Source organism: Perca flavescens, chromosome 6, assembly GCF_004354835.1.
Source record: "Perca flavescens isolate YP-PL-M2 chromosome 6, PFLA_1.0, whole genome shotgun sequence".
NCBI classification, from domain to species: Eukaryota; Metazoa; Chordata; class Actinopteri; order Perciformes; family Percidae; genus Perca; species Perca flavescens.
Genome location: NC_041336.1, coordinates 26,254,260 through 26,275,587, shown reverse-complemented (window position 1 = coordinate 26,275,587; position 21,328 = coordinate 26,254,260). Strand labels below are relative to the sequence as shown.

Below are 21,328 nucleotides of genomic sequence, written 5' to 3'. Positions count from 1 at the left end.
TAAAGGAACACACCGACTTATTGGGACTTTATCTTATTCACCGTAACCCAAGTCGATACAGACCCTTCTCATCTCAGTGCGTGCTGTAACGCTGTCGGACGTCTCCAGCGGCATCAGGCCATCACATAACATGCAGGTGAATGGTTCCACCTAACCTACTGCTCCCAATAAGTGACAAAATAACACCAACATGTTCCTATTTACATGTTGTGATTTATAGAGTCACAGCGTGTACAAAAAACAACGTACCATGAGACTATATTCATTCTGCTGCTTGGGCGGAGTGAGACAGGCTTGCTGCAAAGCAAATCACTCCGCCCAAGCAGCAGAATGAATATAGTTCCCGGTTTGTTTACAGTTAGAAGATGGCTGTGTCTCATGGTACGTTGTTTTTTGTACACGCTGTGACTCTATAAATCACAACATGTAAATAGGAACTTGTTGGTGTTATTTTGTCACTTATTGGGAGCAGTAGGTTAGGTGGAACCATTCACCTGCATGTTATGTGATGGCCTGATGCCGCTGGAGACGTCCGACAGCGTTACAGCACGCACTGAGATGAGAAGGGTCTGTATCGACTTGGGTTACGGTGAATAAGATCCCAATAAGTCGGTGTGTTCCTTTAAACAAATTTAAATCAGAAATGTGGACTATAATGACTTTTAAGGCCTAATATTCATAAAATTGAATTTAAGACAATTTAAGGATGTGCAGACACCCTGTCGAGGATTATCAACATTAACTCAAGATTCCCATCAAACATACCGCACAAAATCAACGAGTTGTGTAATCGCAGACTTGACGCTACAGCGGCTTGCTGCAACTGGTGGAAGGAGATGAGTAAGGACAACCAACATAATGTAGCACTTCTCATCTGCAAACAAGAATCGGGGGGTGTGTGGTTGGGGAAGAAGAGAGGTAAACATAAGCATATTAAATAATTTTGTGGAAAAATTGAAGAAATTAAATGTAACAAAAATACCATCAGTTTGGTCTTCCATCCCTTCAACAAGAGATGCAACATCACCCTTCTCCCTGGCGGCAACAGCTTTCAGCTTGGCATGATGCTGGCCTCCCACCGCCTTAGGAACAGGTCCCCTTTCCTTGATGCATTTTACCAAACTCTGTATCAAGCTGGGTGGTTGCAGTGGACAGAGACACATAATATATAAGCCTCTTCAATTTATCATTACCGTATTTTTTCGGACTATAAGTCGCACTGAACTATAAGTCGCATTTATTTAGATTATAAATACAAGAGTTATTCAACTACACAATAGCACACAGAACAATACGCTGAATACGGTAGGTGTCCGGTATGTTAACGTAACACATTAACAGTTATTGAACTATACAATAGCACCAGAACAACTAGCTAGCAGGGCGTGGAGCATGGAGGTATTAAAAGGCGTGGAGACGAAGCTGCACCGTGAACGAGCCCCTCCAGACTCCTTCCTCCAGCTCTGGCCATCTTTCAGCCCACGATTAGCCGATTAGCTTTCTTTGTTTTTCATTGCAGTAAGAGTCACCTTTTCACCAGTCTCCCTCATAAGTTTCTCCCTCATCTCAAACTTTCTTTCTGCTGCTCGATTACTGTTTTCGGGGCTGCATATTTTACTACCTGCAGTTTGTCTCTTTTCTTTCTCAGTTGTCTTTAGGAGCAGCGTTCTAGTTGTCACAAGCCTAGAGCGCCCTCTCGCGGCTGTAGGTAATGTTTTCAGTATGAATTAACATTTAAAAACATGTTAAATTATATATATTTTGATATATAAGTCGCACCTGACTATAAGTCGCAGGACCAGCCAAAGTAGGAAAAAAAGTGCGACTTATAGTCCGGAAAACACGGTACTTGTTTATAATTGCTTTTAATCTACATGTACACATAAGTTTGATTGCTGCATTCCGGTTTAAGCAAGGGGTACAAAAAGACACCTACCAGTGTTGGTATATCCAAGAAGCGTGGATACTCTTGCAAGATTTCCTCCATGGTGGGGGAATGTTTGGATATCCACGATCTGCGCCAGGTGAATGTTTTCTGCATCGCTGATTTGATTGAGGACATGTTTTCTGCAGAAGGCCTCAGCCTTTTCATCAGGTTGATGAGCTCTCTGACTTCGCTGCCGTCCCCTTCATCCTGCACAGAACTTGACATCTCTTCAACATCTCGGCACCTCTTGTGCCAACTGTAACGCCGCTGGCCTTCCTCTAGCTTCCGGCGGATATTGCGAAGTCTCATCTCCAAAAACCCAGAGTGTGATGCTGGATCGAAGAAATGCTCCTGAGATTTAAGAGGGGAAAAAGACATATCAAATAATTTTCGGACCGGAATGGAAATTTCAAAACGGAAAATACTGGCTTTAGCATTGTTGTCAGAAAAGAAAGTATTTCAACCTAGCATGTTTCCTTAATATCTGATGACATATTGTGGTCATTTTATGATTTAAAGGAATACGCCACCGTTTGATGAAATAGGGTTATTCACCGTCTCCTCTATATTTAAATGCATTTTTGTCTCGGTGCATGCATTGTCTTAGTCCAGCGGCACCGCTGCTAGCTTAGCTTAGCGTAATGAATGGAATCTATAGTGACCGTGTAGCATGTCGCGAGTAAAAGTGACCCCAACAACAACATCAACAAAACCTCATTACTTCTTGTGGCCTGCGTGTTCAAATAAAAATAGCAATGCAGATTAAGACTAGATGATTTCCTAGGCAGATATTGACTGGGACTATATTTGGTGGAAGTAGACTACAGCCAAGCACTGCTCCTCGGGCACAGAGATATCGGCAGCGCACAGGGCTCTGCGGCCGGCGTAAAGTCACTGTTTCTGGGTTAGTGGACGGGCAGTGGCCCGCCGAGCCCCGCAGAGCTCAGTCAGGGCAGCGGCGTTTGGTTGTCCACTAACCCAGAAACAGTGACTTTACGCAGGCTGCAGAGCCCTGTGCGCTGCCGATATCTCTGTGCAGCCTAAAACAGTAATCGAGCAGCAGAAAGAAAGTTTGGAGTGAGAGAGAAACTTGTGAGGGACTGGAGAAAAGGTAACTCTTACTGCAATATAGAAAACAAAGAAAGCTAATCGGCTTATCGCGATTCAATGTGCTTGTCACGGTGCAGTTACGTCTCCACGCCCTGGTAGTTGTTCTGTGTGCTATTGTGTAGTTGACAGATGAAAAAAGGCTGTTTTTGGTCTTGGATTTTGTGAAATTAATTTCTAAATAAATGCGACTTATAGTCCAGTGCGACTTATATATGTTTTTTTCCTCTTCATGACGCATTTTTTGACTGATGCGACTTATACTCCGGAGCGACTTATAGTCTGGAAAATACGGTACATATTGCTCCTTTAAATAATTATTACAGTTACAGAATATCATTGAATGGAAGTAGAACTGATCATCCAATGTGTTTTATAACATTCTTGATTATTTCCCTGTTTCAATATTTAAGCATTGCACACCCATAGCTAGCTCTACCCACTTTTCAACTAAGCAACTTTATACTCACAAAGCCTTCTCCTCTGCCATCAATTTGGACTTTAAGCGATGGGAAGATGGTGATGATGTTCTTTGCAAGAACCACCTTTTCAATAGTGGACGGATAACTAGTGGAACAAACAAACAAACAGACAACAACTCATGAGACCTTTTTTCTCTTCTTTTAAAAATGACATGACAAGTCCTTACTGTCAAATGTGTGATGAAAAAGCAACTGTTAACAAAAAATGTGCCCTGTATCAAGCAAATGAGAATGTCTGTATACTTTATCCCCCCATTGTAATGTATACACTTACGACATTCACAATTACATTCAATGCACATATGCTGTACATTTTTAAAATAGTCCAATCATGACAAGTGGGCTTATTCGTATAACCATTCTTATAAGATACAAAAATAATATATAGTTCATGTTCATATACTGTACTTACAATCCATGCTTCTCCACTAAGTCAGAGATGCAAACTTTAATGAGTTTCATTCGGGTCTTCTCTGTAACAATGGCCTTAGTTTGGAGTTCATCAAATATTTCTGGAACTTTCATTTCAAGCAGAGGCCTCAGACCAGCCTGCTGATCCGGCTCCTGTGTAGGCTGAACAGATAATTAAGAGCAGAGCAGAAAGTTAAGACTCTCTGTCTTCTCTGTAGTCTGTCTGACTCTTCTGAAACACAATTTGACTAGCTATACACATGATCCAAAATAAATTATGGTAAAAATGTACCTGCGTTTGACAGACTTCTCTTGGGACAGTTTGAAGATGGGATGCTTCTGAAAAGTGCACTTGGAATCTGTCAAGGTTACTTATCTGCACACTACTGTCAACATCAGTAAACTCTTGGAAATCTGTGTTAAATTTTAAAATCCGGTCAAGGACAAATCCCAATTCACTTGTTTTTTCCAGAAGCTCTGTTGTGCTTTGGACACTGTAAATTTTTCTTTTCAATTCATTTCCATTCTTAAAAGTAGTTGCAAGAACTTTCACAGATTCCTGCGGCCCATGTCTCCCTTCCTGCAAAAATGAAAAAAATTAAAGTACAAATCTAATTGATTGTGATATTGATAATTGTACTAATTGCAAAGTCAAATGTGATTAAATATATAAGATTCGCAGCCTCTGATTCGCCATTTAAGGGAAATGTAACTTACATTTCACTCCACGGTTTTCTGCACTGCACCTCTTAGGATACTGTTGTGATATCATGTTAGACATTTTAGGTAAACCATTAAAGCTGAAACCCATTTCACATTTGTGAAAGCTTTATTGTATTTATGAAAATGAAAAAACTGAGATTTCACTGCTTTTATCACATTGCCCATATTGGACCAGGTCCAGAATCAAAACCATGATAGTGCCGATTTGACAAGTCTAGGTATAGTGGACCTGGTCCAATCTGGACAGGTGAAAAAAGCTGTGAAATCGGACTAGTCAGACCCTCATTCACTCTCTCTCTCTCACTCACTCACACACACACACACACACACACACACACACACACACAAAAGACACAGATGCACGCGCGCGCGCACACACACAGACACAAATGCACACGCACACAAAGAGACAGATGCGCGCGCGCACACACACACACACACACACACACACACACACACACATATACGTTAAATATGGTCTAACGTTACTTGTGTGGGGGGGCAGTAACCCCTTTAATTTTCATAAATAAACAGCTTTAATGCTTTACTTAAAATTTCTAACATGATTTCACAACAGTAAGAGGAGCAGAAAAGCGAGGAGCGGTCTTGAGCTCAGAGGCTACAAATCTGTCACCGTCTAATTATTGACGTTTTTCGACCGTTGGTACTCCGATCCCCGTTTACCAGATTTCATGCCGACTTAACAGAAGCAAAGCACTGTCTTACTAAAATGTCTCAAAATTAGTTATACATGGTGTCATTTTTGGTAATTAGCCGGGTAAAAATAAACTTCAAAATCCCAATGGAAGTTTGGTATCGCCAGTCATTAGACGGCCCCTGAATAAGACTAACGTTTATCTTTTTATGATTTAACGTTAGTTGGCAGATTATATAGCTACATGGCAAATTTACCTTTACATTTTGGTTCGATGACAAGTCTCCAGCTTTAGCTATATTCCCAGTTGAGATTACTGTACCATTTAAGGCAAAAATAAAACCGATATGAGAGCCAAGTATGAAGGCTCCGGTAACGTTCAGGAATAACGGGTAATAACGTTACCGTTCGGTAACCGTCAGTTAACTTCCAGCAACCGACCTAAGACGTTAAATACTGTGGCTACAGATTATTAAAGTTACAGCACTGATATTTTGATTTTAAATTAATGTACGATAGTTGCGGCTAGCTAGCTAATGTGATGTTAACTAATGTTAGCTAGCTAGATCTAACGGCTCTAAATTCTTTAAACCCTGACATTGCCAGATAACTCAAAAAATATCGTATTTGTCAGATGATCACCAACTTCCAGACGCTTCGAAAACGTCGAGATATTTGCATTATGTTAAGATAAAATAGTGCTTACCGTGGAGTTTGGAGTCTCGATCCTAACCCTTCTCCTTGGAGAGGACTGTGGCAGTTTTCTTTAGCGACTCACTGTGGCGCGAATATGGATGACCGCGAAAAAAGGATGACGCTGTTGCTGGGCAGAATTCAGATTCACTGTCCAACACATCAACTGTGTTAAGCCTTTTTACACATTATTTACACATGTTTTACACTATTATGTAGAAATCCACACACAATGTGTTAAATGTGTAACAACACGTTTTTGTGTGTCATTTTTTAACACATCTCTTCTAAGAGTGTATTTAGGTGCTACTTAAATGCCTGCGCTTCTCTTTGATGCTCCGAAAACAGACGTTAGAGGGAACCGAAACATCAGATGTGTCACCTTTTTTAGCCCTTCTGAGTTTGCAGGTTTGATTTTAATATAACCTTATAGTCATTATGGCCTTTAGAAAAATGTTTTTTGTGGAGGTGGGGTAGTGCACTATAAACTGTGGGGCGGGCTAAGCTTTTGTCCTTAATGGCATTTTTCCCCCTTACATTACTTTTACTTTTATACTTTAAGTAGTTTTGAAACCAGTACTTTTACACTTTTACTTGAGTAAAAAGCTTGAGTTGATACTTCAACTTTTACAGAAGTCTTTTCAAACCCTAGTATCTATACTTCTACTTGAGTAATGAATGTGAATACTTTTGACACCTCTGTTCATAATTGTATTTTAAGGTTGTACCAGAATAGATTTACATGGTTTAATTTTCAAAAAACACCATATTTTTGTTGTACTGCACATTGCTGCAGATCTTCTTTTCACCCTGTGTGTTCAGGTCTCTGTTTTAGGTACAGATTGATCAATTATACAACCGATTTCCTCAATCTAGCCTCGCTAGAATTAGTCAAAAAAGAGAAAAACCTCGACAATTCAACAAAAATAGCAGACAATACCACATTGCGTAAACAAGCAATATTAAGCCACATGATAAATCAACAGTAGAATAAAAATGCTAACACTGACATGTTTAAACAATACAAACTCCACGGGTGCTGCAGTCTCTCTCACACACACACACACACACACACACACACACACACACACACACACACACACACACACACACACACACACACACACACACACACACACACACACACACACACACAATGCTTGCTTAACAACATTAACGTTCTCCTCTGCAGAGATTTACAACCATAGATATTTAACAGCGGTTACAACCACAACTATCACAGTAAGTTAGTCTATTACCCATCTGTCCTCGAAGTCCTCCTCAATCTGCTCTACCTTCTTACTTACAAACTTTAGCATTTTAGAATGCTAGCCACACCCCGCATGCACCTGTTGGGTTTGTTTTTGATTTGCTTCACTTAATGTGCATTAAACTGGTGTTTACTGTTATTAAGGTTGCTGTCACATGCAACTTTTTATTTCTAACCTACCTTTGCCGAGGTACAATAATGCTAACCTTGACCTATGATGCAATTGTTTAGTGCATTTTTGTAGCCTACTGTTCACAAACTGCTCCGGCCTATATGTGACTCCCTAAAAACTTGGTATTTCACCCGAAGGGCATGTCTTGAAGGACGCAGCAGTGGTTGTGGTTAGAACTCTCAGCATTGCATGCTAGCTAGTCTCGTCTCCGCTTCAATGAGCCGTGACGATCAGCCCATGCTTTGCACATTCATATGTCACAGGGCGGAAGTTGATTTTATTTAAGCATTCTTTTACTTTGGATTTGCTGTGTTTTTATCTTTTTATGAGGACATGCACCTGGGGACCAGGGGTTTGGATTGACTGTTTTTAGACATAAAAATGGCAAAACAGCAACAGGGAGGAGCGAAGGAGGACACTGGGAGCATGAAGGACACTGGGAGCATGAAGGAGGACACTGGGAACATGAAGGAGGCCACTGGGAGCATGAAGGAGGACACTGGGAGCATGAAGGAGGACACTGGGAACATGAAGGAGGACACTGAGACTGGGACGCCAGTGAGAACAGCATCGTCCCTGGTCTGGAGGAGCCTAAGTGTACACCGAGGAAAACGCAAACACCGATCGCTAGCGGCAACAATGGGAGAAGGTGAAACTTCTCCCTTCCGCTCTATGCCCGAGGAGAGGAGCCAAGCGAGAAGAAGCTGGTCGCCAGCGGAGACCTGTGGACTGTCTTTTTAACCTCCCACTCCTGTTCTGCTGTACTATTTTAGCTTGATTTTTGGTTGTGCTTTTTGTTTTTAAATTCTTTTAAGGAGGAACTTTAATTGTTTTATTCTTCTTTAAATAAATCTGTTATCCCTCAAACTGGTTTTTACTCACTGTTTTAAACACCACTGGTTTTACTGCTCTCCCCCGATATAAAGGACTTGTTTTAATCTTTTATCTTTAAATTGGAATCTCTGTAGTTTTAAGAGGTCCTAGGCCTCAGCCAAAACCTAGGTGGCGTTGTCGGCCCCCGTTCCCGTTTGCAAAATAAAGTTGTAACAATGCTGATTTTAATATGTATGTTTTATGTTTTAAGTAATAAATTGTATGCTGTAACCAGGTAATGAAAATAGGAATTAATGTATTTGACTGTAAAGAATAGGTCCAGACTGATCTGATTATCACAATCACCACCTTTTGTCTCTGTAAACAATAGGTAAAGACAGAGCCTTTCTCTCCCCCTCTCTTCCTGTCTTTGGTTAAATTGATTAGGTTAAAACCAACTATTATCATATAAAGAGAAACCTTCTGCCACACAGCAGGAAATAAACTTCTGCCTCTATCAGTCTCCAACCCCTGTTACTTTAGTCTGGGTTAGGACAATAGAATGTTAATTCCTGTAAACTTGTAAGGACTCGACATCTGCATGTTAGATCCTATTGATCTGTGGGTACAAATGACCCCTAGGGGGCAGAATTTAGAGCATGTTCTTCCTAATTGGACAGCGAAGAAAACCCACAAGACGCATCTAACCTGTCACCATGCCAACAAAGAGCCTATGAGGAAGGCTCTTACTCACGAAGGAAAAAAGTAACCGCCCCTGGGATTGGAGGAATAAAGCAGGGGGACAACCGTGATTCGGGGCAGAATCAAGGGGGTAAGCTTCGCTTCAGAACGCGGACCTCCGATGGCGCCATTTTGTTGCTACAAAGCGATCACCTCTTGTTAGCATTACACTGACCGCCTTTTTTTTTTTATGTCACTTGACTGCAAATAACTTTACATCTGAAGCGTTTAAAGACTCTATTTGTAAAAATAAGCTAACGATTGTGTCATAACCAAGTGACTTACTGTCGCACAGTAGAGGAATTACCGTATAGTACAGGAGAAGCTCGCAGGCAGTTTCGACTTACATTAGCTGTTTAGGTTTAATTACTAATGTTAACTAGCATATTAGTTAGCAATAATTAGCCTGTGCTTATGTTATCTTCTTACATATACCTGCGCTCTCCATCTCTGTAAGATTGGAAATGATTGAGATTTCTCTTGTCACAGCTACCAGAAGACTTACAACTTTCAGACACGTTGCTCACGTCACATTTACGTTGTCTCTGTCAGTTGGAGGCTGCGCAGTAAAGCAAGAGATCACCGGAAAAGTGCTTCTAATATCCTTCACTGGTCTCCGTCCAGAGCAACGGGGTCTATTGGTCCATTGTATACTGTCTATGGGCAGAATAGATGTGGAAACTTAAGGGTTAAGCAACTATTTCCAAGGCCCGCTGCAGCGTAATTGTCTGTATTTTGACTTATCATTTTTATTAATAAATCTTTGTGTTAACCTTGCATTTGGACCAAGCCTCTCCTTCTTCAGAGATTCTGAAACACGTAACTTAACAGTACTTTAACGTTATATGATAACGTGAGTGCACCACCTGAATGCAGAACAAAAATCTGAATCTGAATTATTATTTTTTTACCATTATTTTTGGTATGATGAAAATTAGAAGTTGTCCTAAATTAAGCTGTATCCATGGTTCTAAACCTTTTGTGAGCGTGCATGTGCAAGTAAGTTTAACTTTTACGAAACAATACAGCCAATCAGGGTCTCCAAAGTCCTTTTATCCTCATTCCTCTTCAGGGAGCACGTGTGTGTGTGAGTTTATACGTTTTGTGTGTGCTGGACACACACTGTTTTTTGTTTTTTTTATTCTCTGCTTCGATGGCCCCAAGCATCATAACTTTTAGATGGTTCTATTTAAAGATGATTTAGTAGTGCAAAGTAGTTTATCAAAAGATCCTCTATAGGCTATGTTCTAAACCGTCTCTGGTTTGTCTTATCAGAGTTTTAACTTTATGCACACTCATGGATGATTCGCTGTCACTCCAATTATTTTGACAGCCAATGAGGAAGCTGCAACTGGAACCAACGTCATGCATTCACTGACCAATGGTGTAACTTCATCACTCACTCACTCACTCACTCATTTACTCACTCACTTATTCACTCACTCACTCACTCACTCACTCACTCACTCAGCACAGACAGACAGGCAGACAGACTTTCGCGTTTGGGGTAGACTCGCATTGCTTGTGGACCAGCTGACAACAACAGACAAAACAAACTAATTGACTTTTTAACGAGAGTTTAAAACTAAATAAATAATTTTCCAGAGTACTACAGCCACAATTTATTTTTGATCATGGAACTGACTAATAACATTAGTTGAGTTTCCACAATGTGAGAGACTGTCCTCACATTGTATAATATCCTCGCTGGTGATTATTAAACCATTCAATCAGTTCTCTAGTGCCACCAAGTGGTGTTGCAGAACCTGGTTGAAAATGGGGCGTACTGTACATTTGCTAATCATTTTACAGTCCATACTGTTTGTGTGTAGGTGACAATCATGTCCTTTTGATTGACTTTCTAAGTATTTTTCAGAAAGTGCTGAGAAAAATTAATGGTCAAAGGCCTAGATGACTTGATATCTCGGTCATCCAGCGTTTCTCAGGGTTTCACTTATTTAAACCATGAAAACAAGTGTCAGACAGGGATTTCGGTGTATGACTGAAAGCTGAATTCAGTGGGTGACAGAGACAGAAAATTACCCAGAAGCCACCATAGATGAGCTGTTAAAGAAGGGGAAATATTGTGTGGATGCTGGAAGAAATGGTCAAAGAAATCATATAATCAATAATGGAAATATGCAGCATTTTTTAGTAGACCAACCAGATGTGTAAACCATAACAAAAGAGACACCATGCCAGGATGCTCCACCTTTACATGTAATAGCTCTTGCATGAGATTTTGAGCACGAGATTTTGACAAACATGACCTCTGTGGTTTCATGCAAAATATTTGCTGCTGCTGTTGCGGAGAAAAACAACACATATTTCACACCTGATATGAAGGTGTTAGTCACGTGTACATAATTTGTTTCTATATAGTCGCTTGCAGCAACACAGGTACTGCAGGTGAACTGGTAAAACAAACATTTAAATACATATTTAAATGTGTTCAATTTACAAGGCCACAATAAATGACATCCTAATAATACATTTTCTGTGGTGTCTTTAAAGAAAACATACATGTGCATCAAAGCATTAACTAATGTCTTTCTGGTAACTTCTCTCTTTTGATGTAGTGAAACACAGTGGAAGTGGGTTAAGGAGGTGGGGAAATTGTACGGTCTAATGATTCATGCACGGCAGCAGCATCTGCAGAGGACAGATAAGATCATAACACCTCTCTGGTTCTTTTTTTATCGGTTATCACAGACACAGATCTTGATCAGAGTAAATACATTCGCTTAGTATTACGTGCACGTTCTTCTTGTTTTTGTCTTATTATCTTGCTTTTCAGGACTTCCACTCATTGGCCTACATAACACAATCATGGTCACCCGTATGCAAGAATATGAAAAGAACCTCGAACCACAAGCTGATGTGTTTCTTTTCTGACGGCTCCTATAGTTTAAAGTGAAAACAAATATTCAGTGTAAAATAAGCCTTTATGTCACCGTATAGAAGATTTTTATGATTGCCGTTTTGATTCATTTTGATTAATTTTGTTGTTCAGGGGTTTTCCCTGCCTTTTACTCATTCCAGGAAAACAGCATTGTCTCGCTTTCCATCCCTCAAAGGTTATGGGAAATAATGAATGAATAATACCAGTTTCAAGGCAAACGTTATCATGGGTGGGCGTATGTGAGCCTACTGTATGTGCACACAAAGTTTCGGCGACACCAGTTGTTCCTTGTACGTTTAATGGCAAAATAACAGGACAAAATAAAATATTTACAACACTTAGTAACATGTAAACACAATCTTCTGTACAAAGAAATATACATGCAAAAGTAAAAATAAGTCATAATAAGACATTCAAAATGACATTGCTGCAGTCTTGTTCTATGTGTATTTAAAATATGACATAGTTAAGAGGTTTACATCCTGGGTGTGGGCAAACTGCCTGACCCTCTCTGTACATCTTTACATCATGTATAGGCTGGGTTTCCCAAAGGCATTTTATTACTTAGATCATATTCTTCCATGAATAGGCTTTAAGAGAATTTTGATAAACCGATTAACAGCATGATTTTGGGAAACCTAGATCCACACCAATAAATAAAAATGACACAAAATGAAAGACTGTACAGACCGACAAAAGTCATTTAACTCAACATGTTATTGACTTGTTTAACATTAAATCAGATATTAACTCTTACAGCCTTCAGATAAAATAAGAAAGTCTGCACGTTTTAAGTTCCACCCACCTCTCTAGGTTGGCTCCCTCAACTGGCACTTAAAAAAAAAGTTTTCAACAACTTTGTAACCGAAATACATCAACTTATTCAAAATAACTGGAAGAGACCTCTTTCACGGCAGATACCTGTTAATGCTGAATGAAATTTATCAAAGGGATACATTTGAACTGTTGGTGGTACAATATTTGTGTGTCTCCCTAAAGGTTTAATGCATTCTTCAATAAATTAAAGTTCGTGGTGAATGGTCCACGATGAGACATTTTTCCAGACCTATTGCTTGGTAAAAACGTCAACCAAGTCTGTCTTATGACGTACAACTGAGATGCTAAAAATAATCGAGCGACATACACCAGTATCTACCTACAAAAGCCAAACAAACCTACACAGCAAACCACTTTGTGCACAGCTTGAAAAAAGACAAGTGAAATATTGTTGTTTTTTTTCAGCAAAAATCCACCAAACAATTTCTTATAACAATAAGAATAAATAAATCCAGACTGGACCTGTGTAACACTCACATGTCCTGGTTCAGTGTGGTCTGTTATAACTTAACATGAGAAACAAAAATCTAAACATTTGAGCAGGAAAAAAAAAGCATAGTCAACTTTGGTATTGTTACAGAAAATAAAAACAGAACAATGACAAAATGAAAGCATAAGTGCCTATATTTTATAGATACACATTTTTTTATACATTATTTCTGAAAACCCGCCTCTTGTCTGGGGGAGGTTTTGCAGATATTAATAATGAACTTAATACGTAAGAGTTAACACAATACAGACATCTATCGCAGTACCAGGTACGTACATGCCTTTTTAAGAATACGGCTACAACACAAAGTCTTCATAAATAGTTGCATAAATGTTAAAGCTGCAACATTGCACATGGGAATTAATGCAAAATACGAGTGCATTTCTAGTAGCGGTTTGTTCATGGTGATAATTCAGCTGCTGAGGTTCCGCAGGAAGCGACTTACCAACAAACTGCATGGAGTCACTAATACTCTGCAAATGAAATAGATTTTGTTCATTTGAGACAAATTCTTCAAAATGATAATGAAAGGCAGGAATTCGTTATTTACAAATAAGGCGAATGCAGGTAAAAACCGGAGAAGCTTTGCCGAATAGCTTGTTGAAGTTGATTTAGTTTCTCTTAGTGTCACAAACTGAAAAGATTATACCTTTTAAATTGAACAGGGACATAAAGATAAGCAAACTATTGCACTGAATGTAACTATAATGTGTTTGTGGAAAACATGGTCTTGGTCTTTATCTTACTCTAGAATAAGTGGACCCTGCTGATGGGTGCCACTTTGTTCACACATCTCACTCCTCCTTTGTTTTCATTTTACGTACTAACTCACCTTTGTTTTCCAAAAGGTATGAATAAAGACAGTTCTCTGTTTCCTCACTGTACATGGTTTCATTTACAAAAAAGTAATCTCTCATTACAAAAAAACATTTTCTCGTGTTCAACCGAAAGCAGCCTGAATTTCTCTTATTATACAGTATCATATTTTCTCTGTTCAGCACTGTTCGACTTCCTCAAGCTTGCTGAGAAAAGCTTGTTGAGAAAGCTCGGTTTTCTCTCCCTGCTAAGTCAAGGTTTGAAAGCTCAAACTGATTCCAGCAGTTCATTTGTTGTGCAGGCATAGTGACAATATGCCAAGGTGTGTTCAGGAGGGGAGTTGGGGAGAGTCAAAGGGTTTATCAGCAGAGTCGCTCAGTCAGCAGCAGCAGGACTTTTGAGGCTTAGTGAAGGAAAAGGTGATCATTGTGGAAAAGTTGCTGGTGGTCCTCTCAGTAACACAGCTCAACTGAACAAAGTTAACTTGTTACCCATCCTCCATAGTGTGCTGGCCAGTCAGGAATTCCTTCTATACCACAACAATGCAGACAACAGGTCTCTACAGTACATGTTGCTGTCACATCTACCTAGGGTTGGGTACCGAAACTCGGTGCCAATAGGGAACCGGTGCCGACGTAAACGGTAGTAACGAGACCGAATAAGAACGAAAGTTTCGGTGCCTCATTTCGGTGCCTGACTTTACACTACACCTGACAGCATGTAACGTTAGCCTACCTTTAGCTAGCAGCTGGCTTAATCACGGTTAAAATGCTGACAGCTAACGTTAAACAGTGTAAAGTGTGACTGTATTTCACTGTGGAGGACTTCAACAGCGGGATGCAACAGTCTGCTCAGCAATTCATAGATATACAGTATGTTTATATGGTCGGAATTAAACAACACAGACGGTGCGTTCACTTGCAGCTGCCGTTGTCGGAATTAAACAACACAGACGGTGCGTTCACTTGCAGGTGCCATTGTCGGAATTAAACAACACAGATTCACTTAAAACAGGTAGCCTCGTGGTGCATTGACAGTAATTGTAAAATACCCTTTTCCCATCTGGGGTTCAACAGCAATTTACTGGTGAAATAAGTTATGGTTATTGTTATAGTTATTACGTTATTATTAAATCTTTAATTTTGACCATGGCCTTAGCAATAAACAAGTCACTGACTGTTGTTTACTACCCTTATTTTTTTTTCTTCTTTTTTTTTTTTTTAACTTTATTGAAAAGTACCGGTTCAGGCATCGTTTGGGCACCGGCACTGTTTTAAAAGTATCGATTTGGCACCGGAATCGAAAAAAAAGCAAACGATACCCAACCCTACATCTACCTAGTGAGCTGTTTGTTAGACGTGGTTGAGCAGGCGGCTGTGAAGGAAGGCCTTAATGGTGCCAATGGGCCGAACATCGTTCTGGTGTTTCCGTCTCTCGATGAAGGAAATGAGTCTGGAGGTATCCAGATGTGAGGTGTGATGATTCTGAGATGTTGGCAGCGGCGGTGGCTGCGTAGGATTTAAGGTGGCATGGCCAGCGTCAAAGTTTATCACATCTCGAGGCTGGAGCCAGGGCTCCTGCAGGCAGGACGCTGCAGAGGGCCGTCGTTCCGGCTCGCCCTGGAGCAGCAGGCAGACAAAGTCCCTGGCAGCTGGGCTCACACCCTGGAAGTAGTCCTCGGGGAAGCTGAAGTCCAGGCGACAGATGTTCAGACACGTCTCCTCCAAACTTTCGTCCAGGAAGGGAGAGGCCCCACTAAGTACAACGTAGGTCACCACCCCTGTATAAATCATCCATTCAATACACCAGGAGATAAATCAATAAAATAGGTCGGTCAGTCAATTGGTTTGCAACAGGAAATTACGGGTTATGTTTATCAAGTCACCTGCACAATATATTACCAAACTATGTGTTTATAAATAAGTTTCTTATGGTGTTATATACAATTTACAAACTACTTGTGCTTAGTTACAGACCTAAGCTCCAAAGGTCAGACATCAGTGAGGCAGGCTGACCCAGGATCAGCTCAGGAGCAGAAAACTCTGGGCTCCCCAGGAGAGGATGGATGTAGAAGGAGGAAGGGTTCAGCTGAATGGCATCGCCAAAGTCTGTCAGCTTGATCACTGGCTGGGAAGACGCATGTTCCACCACAATGTTCTCTGGCTGCGGGAGCAGGGAAAAGGAACATTAGACCCCGAAAAAACATTGTTCTTAACAGCAGAACATCCACTGGGCCAAACTGAGACTCAGCTTTAATTGTTGTTAAAAGCTGACTCTTAACTCTTAACAAACTACTAATAATCTGCTAATTCTTTGGCTCTACACTGATCTCAGTATATGCATTTACTTTGAGATCAAGGTGTGCTATCCTCCAGCTGTGCAGGTAGTGGAGAGCTTCAAGAATATCTCTGAGGTAGAGAGCCACCTTCTCCTCTGTAAGGTTGCCCCAGCTCACTACATAGTCCAGGAAACGTCCCTGGTCTGCCCTGAAAATACAAACACATATTGCATTTGTATGTCATTGGCGACTTGAAATTCACAATTTGTTTTAATACATCTTTTAAAACAATGAGGAGTCACAACAGCCACAGGGAAACACAACTGTACTTACAGCTCTTGTACAAGTACGTAGCTGTTGGCCGTCTCATACGTGTCCAGCAGCTTGACCAGGTTGGGATGGTCCAGAGTCTGGAGGAGTCTGACCTCCTGCAGCACCTGCTCTCGACGCAGCAGCTTCTTGTTAATGTGTTTCACTGCAACTGTCCGTTTACTCCCTCTCTGGTCACACCGCTTAGTCACTGAGAACCGGCCCCTGGGGAGCACAAGCGAGGGTTAGAAGAATATATAATAATAATAATAATAATAATAATAATAATAATAATAATAATAATAATAATAATAATAATAATAATAGATTTTATTTGTAATGCACTTTACATTTGGAGCAAATCTCAAAGTGCTACAGTTAAGATCATAAAAACATGGTAAAAACATCAATATAAAATACAAATAGACTTGCAGGGTTAATTAAAACTCATAAGTTCTGCTAAAAAGAAATGTTTTTAGTCCTTTGAGACTTTTTTTAAAAGTCTCAGTAGTTTGAGGTGCCCTCAAATGGTCGGGGAGGGCATTCCAAAAGGGATCGAGTTGTAGTTAGAGGGGTGAGTAGTTCTTTCAGGTGTGTGGAAGGGGGGGCATTTCCATAGATGCACTGCTGGTGCAGAAGAAGAAGGGAGACCTTGTGTTCAATCCTGGCAGAAACAATAAATGAGTGAAGTGAATGGAGAATGGGTGTGATGTGGTCATATTTTCGCACTTTCATCAGGATCCTGCATGCAGGCTTTTGTTAGGGATCCAAATGAGAAGTGCGTTACAGTAATCCAGTCTGGATGAGACAAAAGCGTGGACCAGTTTTTCAGCATCTGCTAAGGTGAGTGTGGAACGGAGTTTTGCAATATTTTTGAGATGGTAGAAAGAAATCTTGCAGAGGTTTTTGATATGGTCTTCAAAGGTGAGTTGTGGGTCAAATCTTACCCCAAGATTGGTGACAGTTGTGGAGAGGGGAATGTCATGACCAGAGATAGTTATACCGGTTATGGAGGAAGACTGGATTTGATATGAGGTGCCAACAAGAATTGCCTCAGTTTTGGAGCTGTTTAACTGGAGGAAATTGTGTTTCATCCACACCTTTATCTCCTCCAGACAGGTGGTGAGTGCTGAAGACGGAGATGATATTGGTGAAGCTGCAGAGGTGTGTTTTCGATTTTATGTACAGTTGTGTGTCATCAGCATAGCAGTGAAATGAGACTCCATAGCGGCCAATGACATGGCCGAGAGGGAGAATGTAAATGATGAAGAGGATGGGGCCAAGGACTGACCCTTAAATGACCCAAGGCATTCAAACGAAGACAGCTCAGGCAGGGTTACAGGGGACAAGATCAAACACTTCGGTGAATGACAGCCAGACCACCACCACGCCCTGTGCTGCGGGCTTTCTGTAAGCAACAGTAGCCAGGAGGACAGGTCTTATTTCAAAAAGAATAAACATCTGGTTGATGCCAAGTTTCTGTAAGGCACATCATATCCAAACACTTATCCAGAATATGGTCATGTATGAGGCAAGATTTGTTTGTGATGGATTGTGCATTGAAAAGTTCAATCTTGATATTTGATGCAGCAGTGAATCTCTGTATTGGCTGGGGTAAAGTGAGGTCCACTCCATGTTTTCCACGTTTTCCATCTCGATCAGTGCGTAGTGTTGTCATGGAAACTCCAGCGTTACTAGTTCTAGGAGTGGCAGCGCCCTGACGACGTGTTCGAGATGCGAGGGTGCGCACGCCAGACCAGTTGTTGAATTTCTTCAGTTGGGTGATGGAACAGTTCAACATCATGCCAGCCGTGGAGAGTGGTCTGTTAGCCATTAGCCATGCCCTTGATGCACAGTGGAGAGCCATCAGACACAGTAAGCAAACAACTGTGACTTTGGGTGAAGACCTTGCAATCATCAGCAGGGACTTTGGGTGAAAGCCTCACGGTAGCAGGCAGTGATGAACAGATACGGGAATCTCCGAGCGATGGAAAACTGATAAGTAGACAGTCGCTAGAGTCGGCGGAATCCGTACAGAACACATACAACTCCACAATGTTTACTAGTGAGCAACGACACTAGTATAACTTACTGGACGTAATACTGGTCAATAAACGTTGTACTGTAGGCTATACTGTAACAACAACTGTTGCACTGTAGAGGATTTTTGGTTAGAGAAGCGGCAAACAAGCCACACAAGTGTCCTCTCCAACCTCCATTTTCCATACCATGAATACCTATTTTATGTTACTTTTCCTTCACTATGGATCTCAGGTACACTTTCAAATCATTTAATGAATGCTTTACTTGAAATTGTGACTTCTTCTCCCTCCCATTTACTGTAACTATAGTGTATTTGCCTGGACTGGATTTAACAGGTAGAATCAGTTGGGGAGGATACATGCACTTACATTTGTCGGATCAGCCTAAGTCATTATATATTAGGTATTGTAGTCAATTAGCAAGAAATAAAAAGAAAAACCTTAGTTCTAATTTACAACTACCTAACTCCTACTATTAATGCAACTGGTAACAATGTCAGTAATATTTAGAATGTATTAGCTTTGATGTGGTCAAGGAAGAGTCAAACAGTAAAAGTTCAAATAAAAGGGGGGTCAATCGGCACATTCTTACCTTCCTAGTTCAGTGATCTCTGTGTAGTGGGACTCAAAGCTGCTTTTCCAGATTACTTCACTGCCATCATCAGGGGTTACTGAGAACACAATTATATTGGATTAAGTACAATGCTGTGCTTGCTTTTCAAAGCATCTATTTAAGTAGGACTTTTTCTTTTTTGTTTGCTTAACAGAAATTAAAGTTAAACTAACGTGTACAGTTTCACTGGTTCAAACCCTACCTGAGGTGGTGAATAGTTAAAGGGTTTATACCATGACAGGGCTCTCACCTGAGACTCTGAGGCTGGCGGAGGAAGTGACGGAGCCTGCCACATTTGTGGCAACACAGGTGTACACACCACTGTCCTCTACAGACACTCCCAGGATACGGAGAGCTGCCTCTCCTGTCTCACTGTAAAGAGAGAGAGAGAGAGAGAGAGAGAGAGAGAGAGAGAGAGCAAGAGAGAAAACCATTGATCACATAGCATTATGCAACCCACAGATTTTCCTGTGAATAGCCAAACGTACAGTAGCATTTTATATTTCTTAGAATTAAGGCATCATATCCCATGAATCTGATGCTTTAATTAAGTCACTTCAAACTCAAGTCTAGATATATGCGGTCACCTGTAAGTGATGCTGTACTGTCCGTTGTTGCTCAGAGTGTTGTTGTCAGGTCCCCGCCACGTGACGGTGGCCCGGGGTCGACCACACACTTTGCACTTGAAAGTAACACTGTCGCCACCCTCACAAGCTACATCCCTAACAGGGATCAGGAACTCTGGAAGAGCTGGAGAGAAAAAATAGAAGTCAAAACCTTGAATCCCAAATCAGCTTAAAACACATTTCTATGCATGTTAAAAGTTATAGGTTTCCAAGTAACAGCCCATGACAGGAGGGGATAGATTTTAAAAGGCCTTAATGTCCAATTCAAGCATGTAATTCATTAAGGTTTATTGGTTCATTCTCTCTTTAGGTTTTCTTGATTGTTTTAACACACACACGCATGCACACACTCACCAACTCCTCGTTCAAAAGGAACAATGTGTACATACCATCATGGATGAAGTTGGGATTTAGAAGCTGTAATGAAAATGTAAGGACAACATTAGATGTTTTGCACAAACAAAAATGTAAAGAGCAAATTAATTGGATTTGTAAAAATTATAATCACAATCCACCTTGACAGAGACTTTGTTGGCCAGGCAGTCCTGAGACTTGCGATAGCCGTTTTCCATCTTTCTCCCCTCTTTGTCTCTTTTCTCAGACTTTCGGCGAATACGGAGTGCTGTGTGCCATGATAATGATTTTCTAAAGCAAACCAGACCAGTCTCAGTTTCTGTTCCGTTTTTGCATAATCATGATGAATTCTGACATTTGCACTTCTCAAAAACAGGACAAGTGTCTCGTATTCTTACTTGATGGTTCCTTCAGGGAGTTCGGGTGTGATTGAGGTTGAGGTATGTCCTAATACATAGCCAGGGATCCAGCCCTCAGCGGCAGGGCAGTGCTCATTGGAGGCTCGGTACACCAGGAACATGTTTTGCTGGTTGCTGGCTAGCATTTGGACCACCTCACCCTGCACCACACTGATCTCATCCTCCTTCACTGCCACATAGTCCTGGGTCACCAACATAGTGGACACACTGCTGCTGCTACTGCTTTCACTCTGTCAAAGAAGAGTGTAAAACTTTAAAGTTAAACACACAACGCTGTTTAAACAAAGCACAAGGTTAGACTGCACATACACGCACACACACTTACACACGCACACACACACACACACACACACACACACAGCTAAAAAGGGGAGTACAGAAGTGTATGAGTAGCTTCACACCAATCAAATGCAGGATTTGATCGATGGTTACACACAAATGACTTTGCTATTATGCTTGATGCATGCAGGAAGCATTGCAAAATTATTTTATTTATCTTGCATATAAATGGGTAAAGCAATCATTTACATCTACAGTGGTGACTAAGAAGAAATTGTATTAGACAGAAGTTCTGAAATACGGAACTTTGTGTTCCCAAGAACAGAGTGAAGTTGAAGTAAAGAACTTTCCACAAAAAATACAGAAGAC

General features: G+C 40.7%; 2 protein-coding genes across 7 annotated transcripts in view; both read right to left on the bottom strand.

Annotated features, from left to right (window-relative positions):
- Nucleotides 1-1,083: 1,083 nt before the first annotated feature.
- On the bottom strand, nt 1,084-6,240 carry LOC114557370 (uncharacterized). The gene is made up of 6 exons (XM_028580801.1): nt 6,012-6,240; nt 4,220-4,507; nt 3,929-4,089; nt 3,505-3,601; nt 1,937-2,278; nt 1,084-1,134 (listed from the first exon to the last, which is right to left on the bottom strand). The coding sequence occupies exons 3-6, from the start codon at nt 4,039-4,041 to the stop codon at nt 1,084-1,086; spliced, it is 603 nt and encodes a 200-aa protein (XP_028436602.1). The 5' UTR covers nt 4,042-4,089; nt 4,220-4,507; nt 6,012-6,240.
- Nucleotides 6,241-15,297: 9,057 nt separating this feature from the next.
- The window catches only part of triob (trio Rho guanine nucleotide exchange factor b), a 120,692-nt gene continuing 114,661 nt past the window's right edge, over nt 15,298-21,328 (bottom strand). For 5 of the 6 annotated variants that reach the window (XM_028579925.1, XM_028579920.1, XM_028579922.1 and 2 more), the window contains 10 exons: nt 20,660-20,910; nt 20,423-20,552; nt 20,297-20,324; nt 19,869-20,031; nt 19,532-19,653; nt 19,261-19,339; nt 16,651-16,851; nt 16,387-16,525; nt 16,016-16,202; nt 15,298-15,819 (listed from right to left, as the gene is read on the bottom strand). In XM_028579925.1, the coding sequence (XP_028435726.1) occupies nt 15,392-15,819; nt 16,016-16,202; nt 16,387-16,525; nt 16,651-16,851; nt 19,261-19,339; nt 19,532-19,653; nt 19,869-20,031; nt 20,297-20,324; nt 20,423-20,552; nt 20,660-20,910 (1,728 nt within the window). In that variant the 3' untranslated portion in view covers nt 15,298-15,391. Of the gene's footprint in view, nt 15,820-16,015; nt 16,203-16,386; nt 16,526-16,650; nt 16,852-19,260; nt 19,340-19,531; nt 19,654-19,868; nt 20,032-20,296; nt 20,325-20,422; nt 20,553-20,659; nt 20,911-21,328 lie in introns of those variants that run through there. The other variant, XM_028579926.1, reaches the window with a different exon arrangement.

Excerpts from the sequence above, each read along its gene's own strand:
- LOC114557370 (XM_028580801.1), bottom strand. The coding sequence starts at position 4,041 with ATGAAAGTTCCAGAAATATTTGATGAACTCCAAACTAAGGCCATTGTT. Across the intron at positions 2,279-3,504 it reads ATGGCAGAGGAGAAGGCTTT|GAGCATTTCTTCGATCCAGC; the intron begins GTGAGTATAAAG and ends CTTAAATCTCAG. Across the intron at positions 1,135-1,936 it reads TCTTGGATATACCAACACTG|CTTGATACAGAGTTTGGTAA; the intron begins GTAGGTGTCTTT and ends GCAACCACCCAG.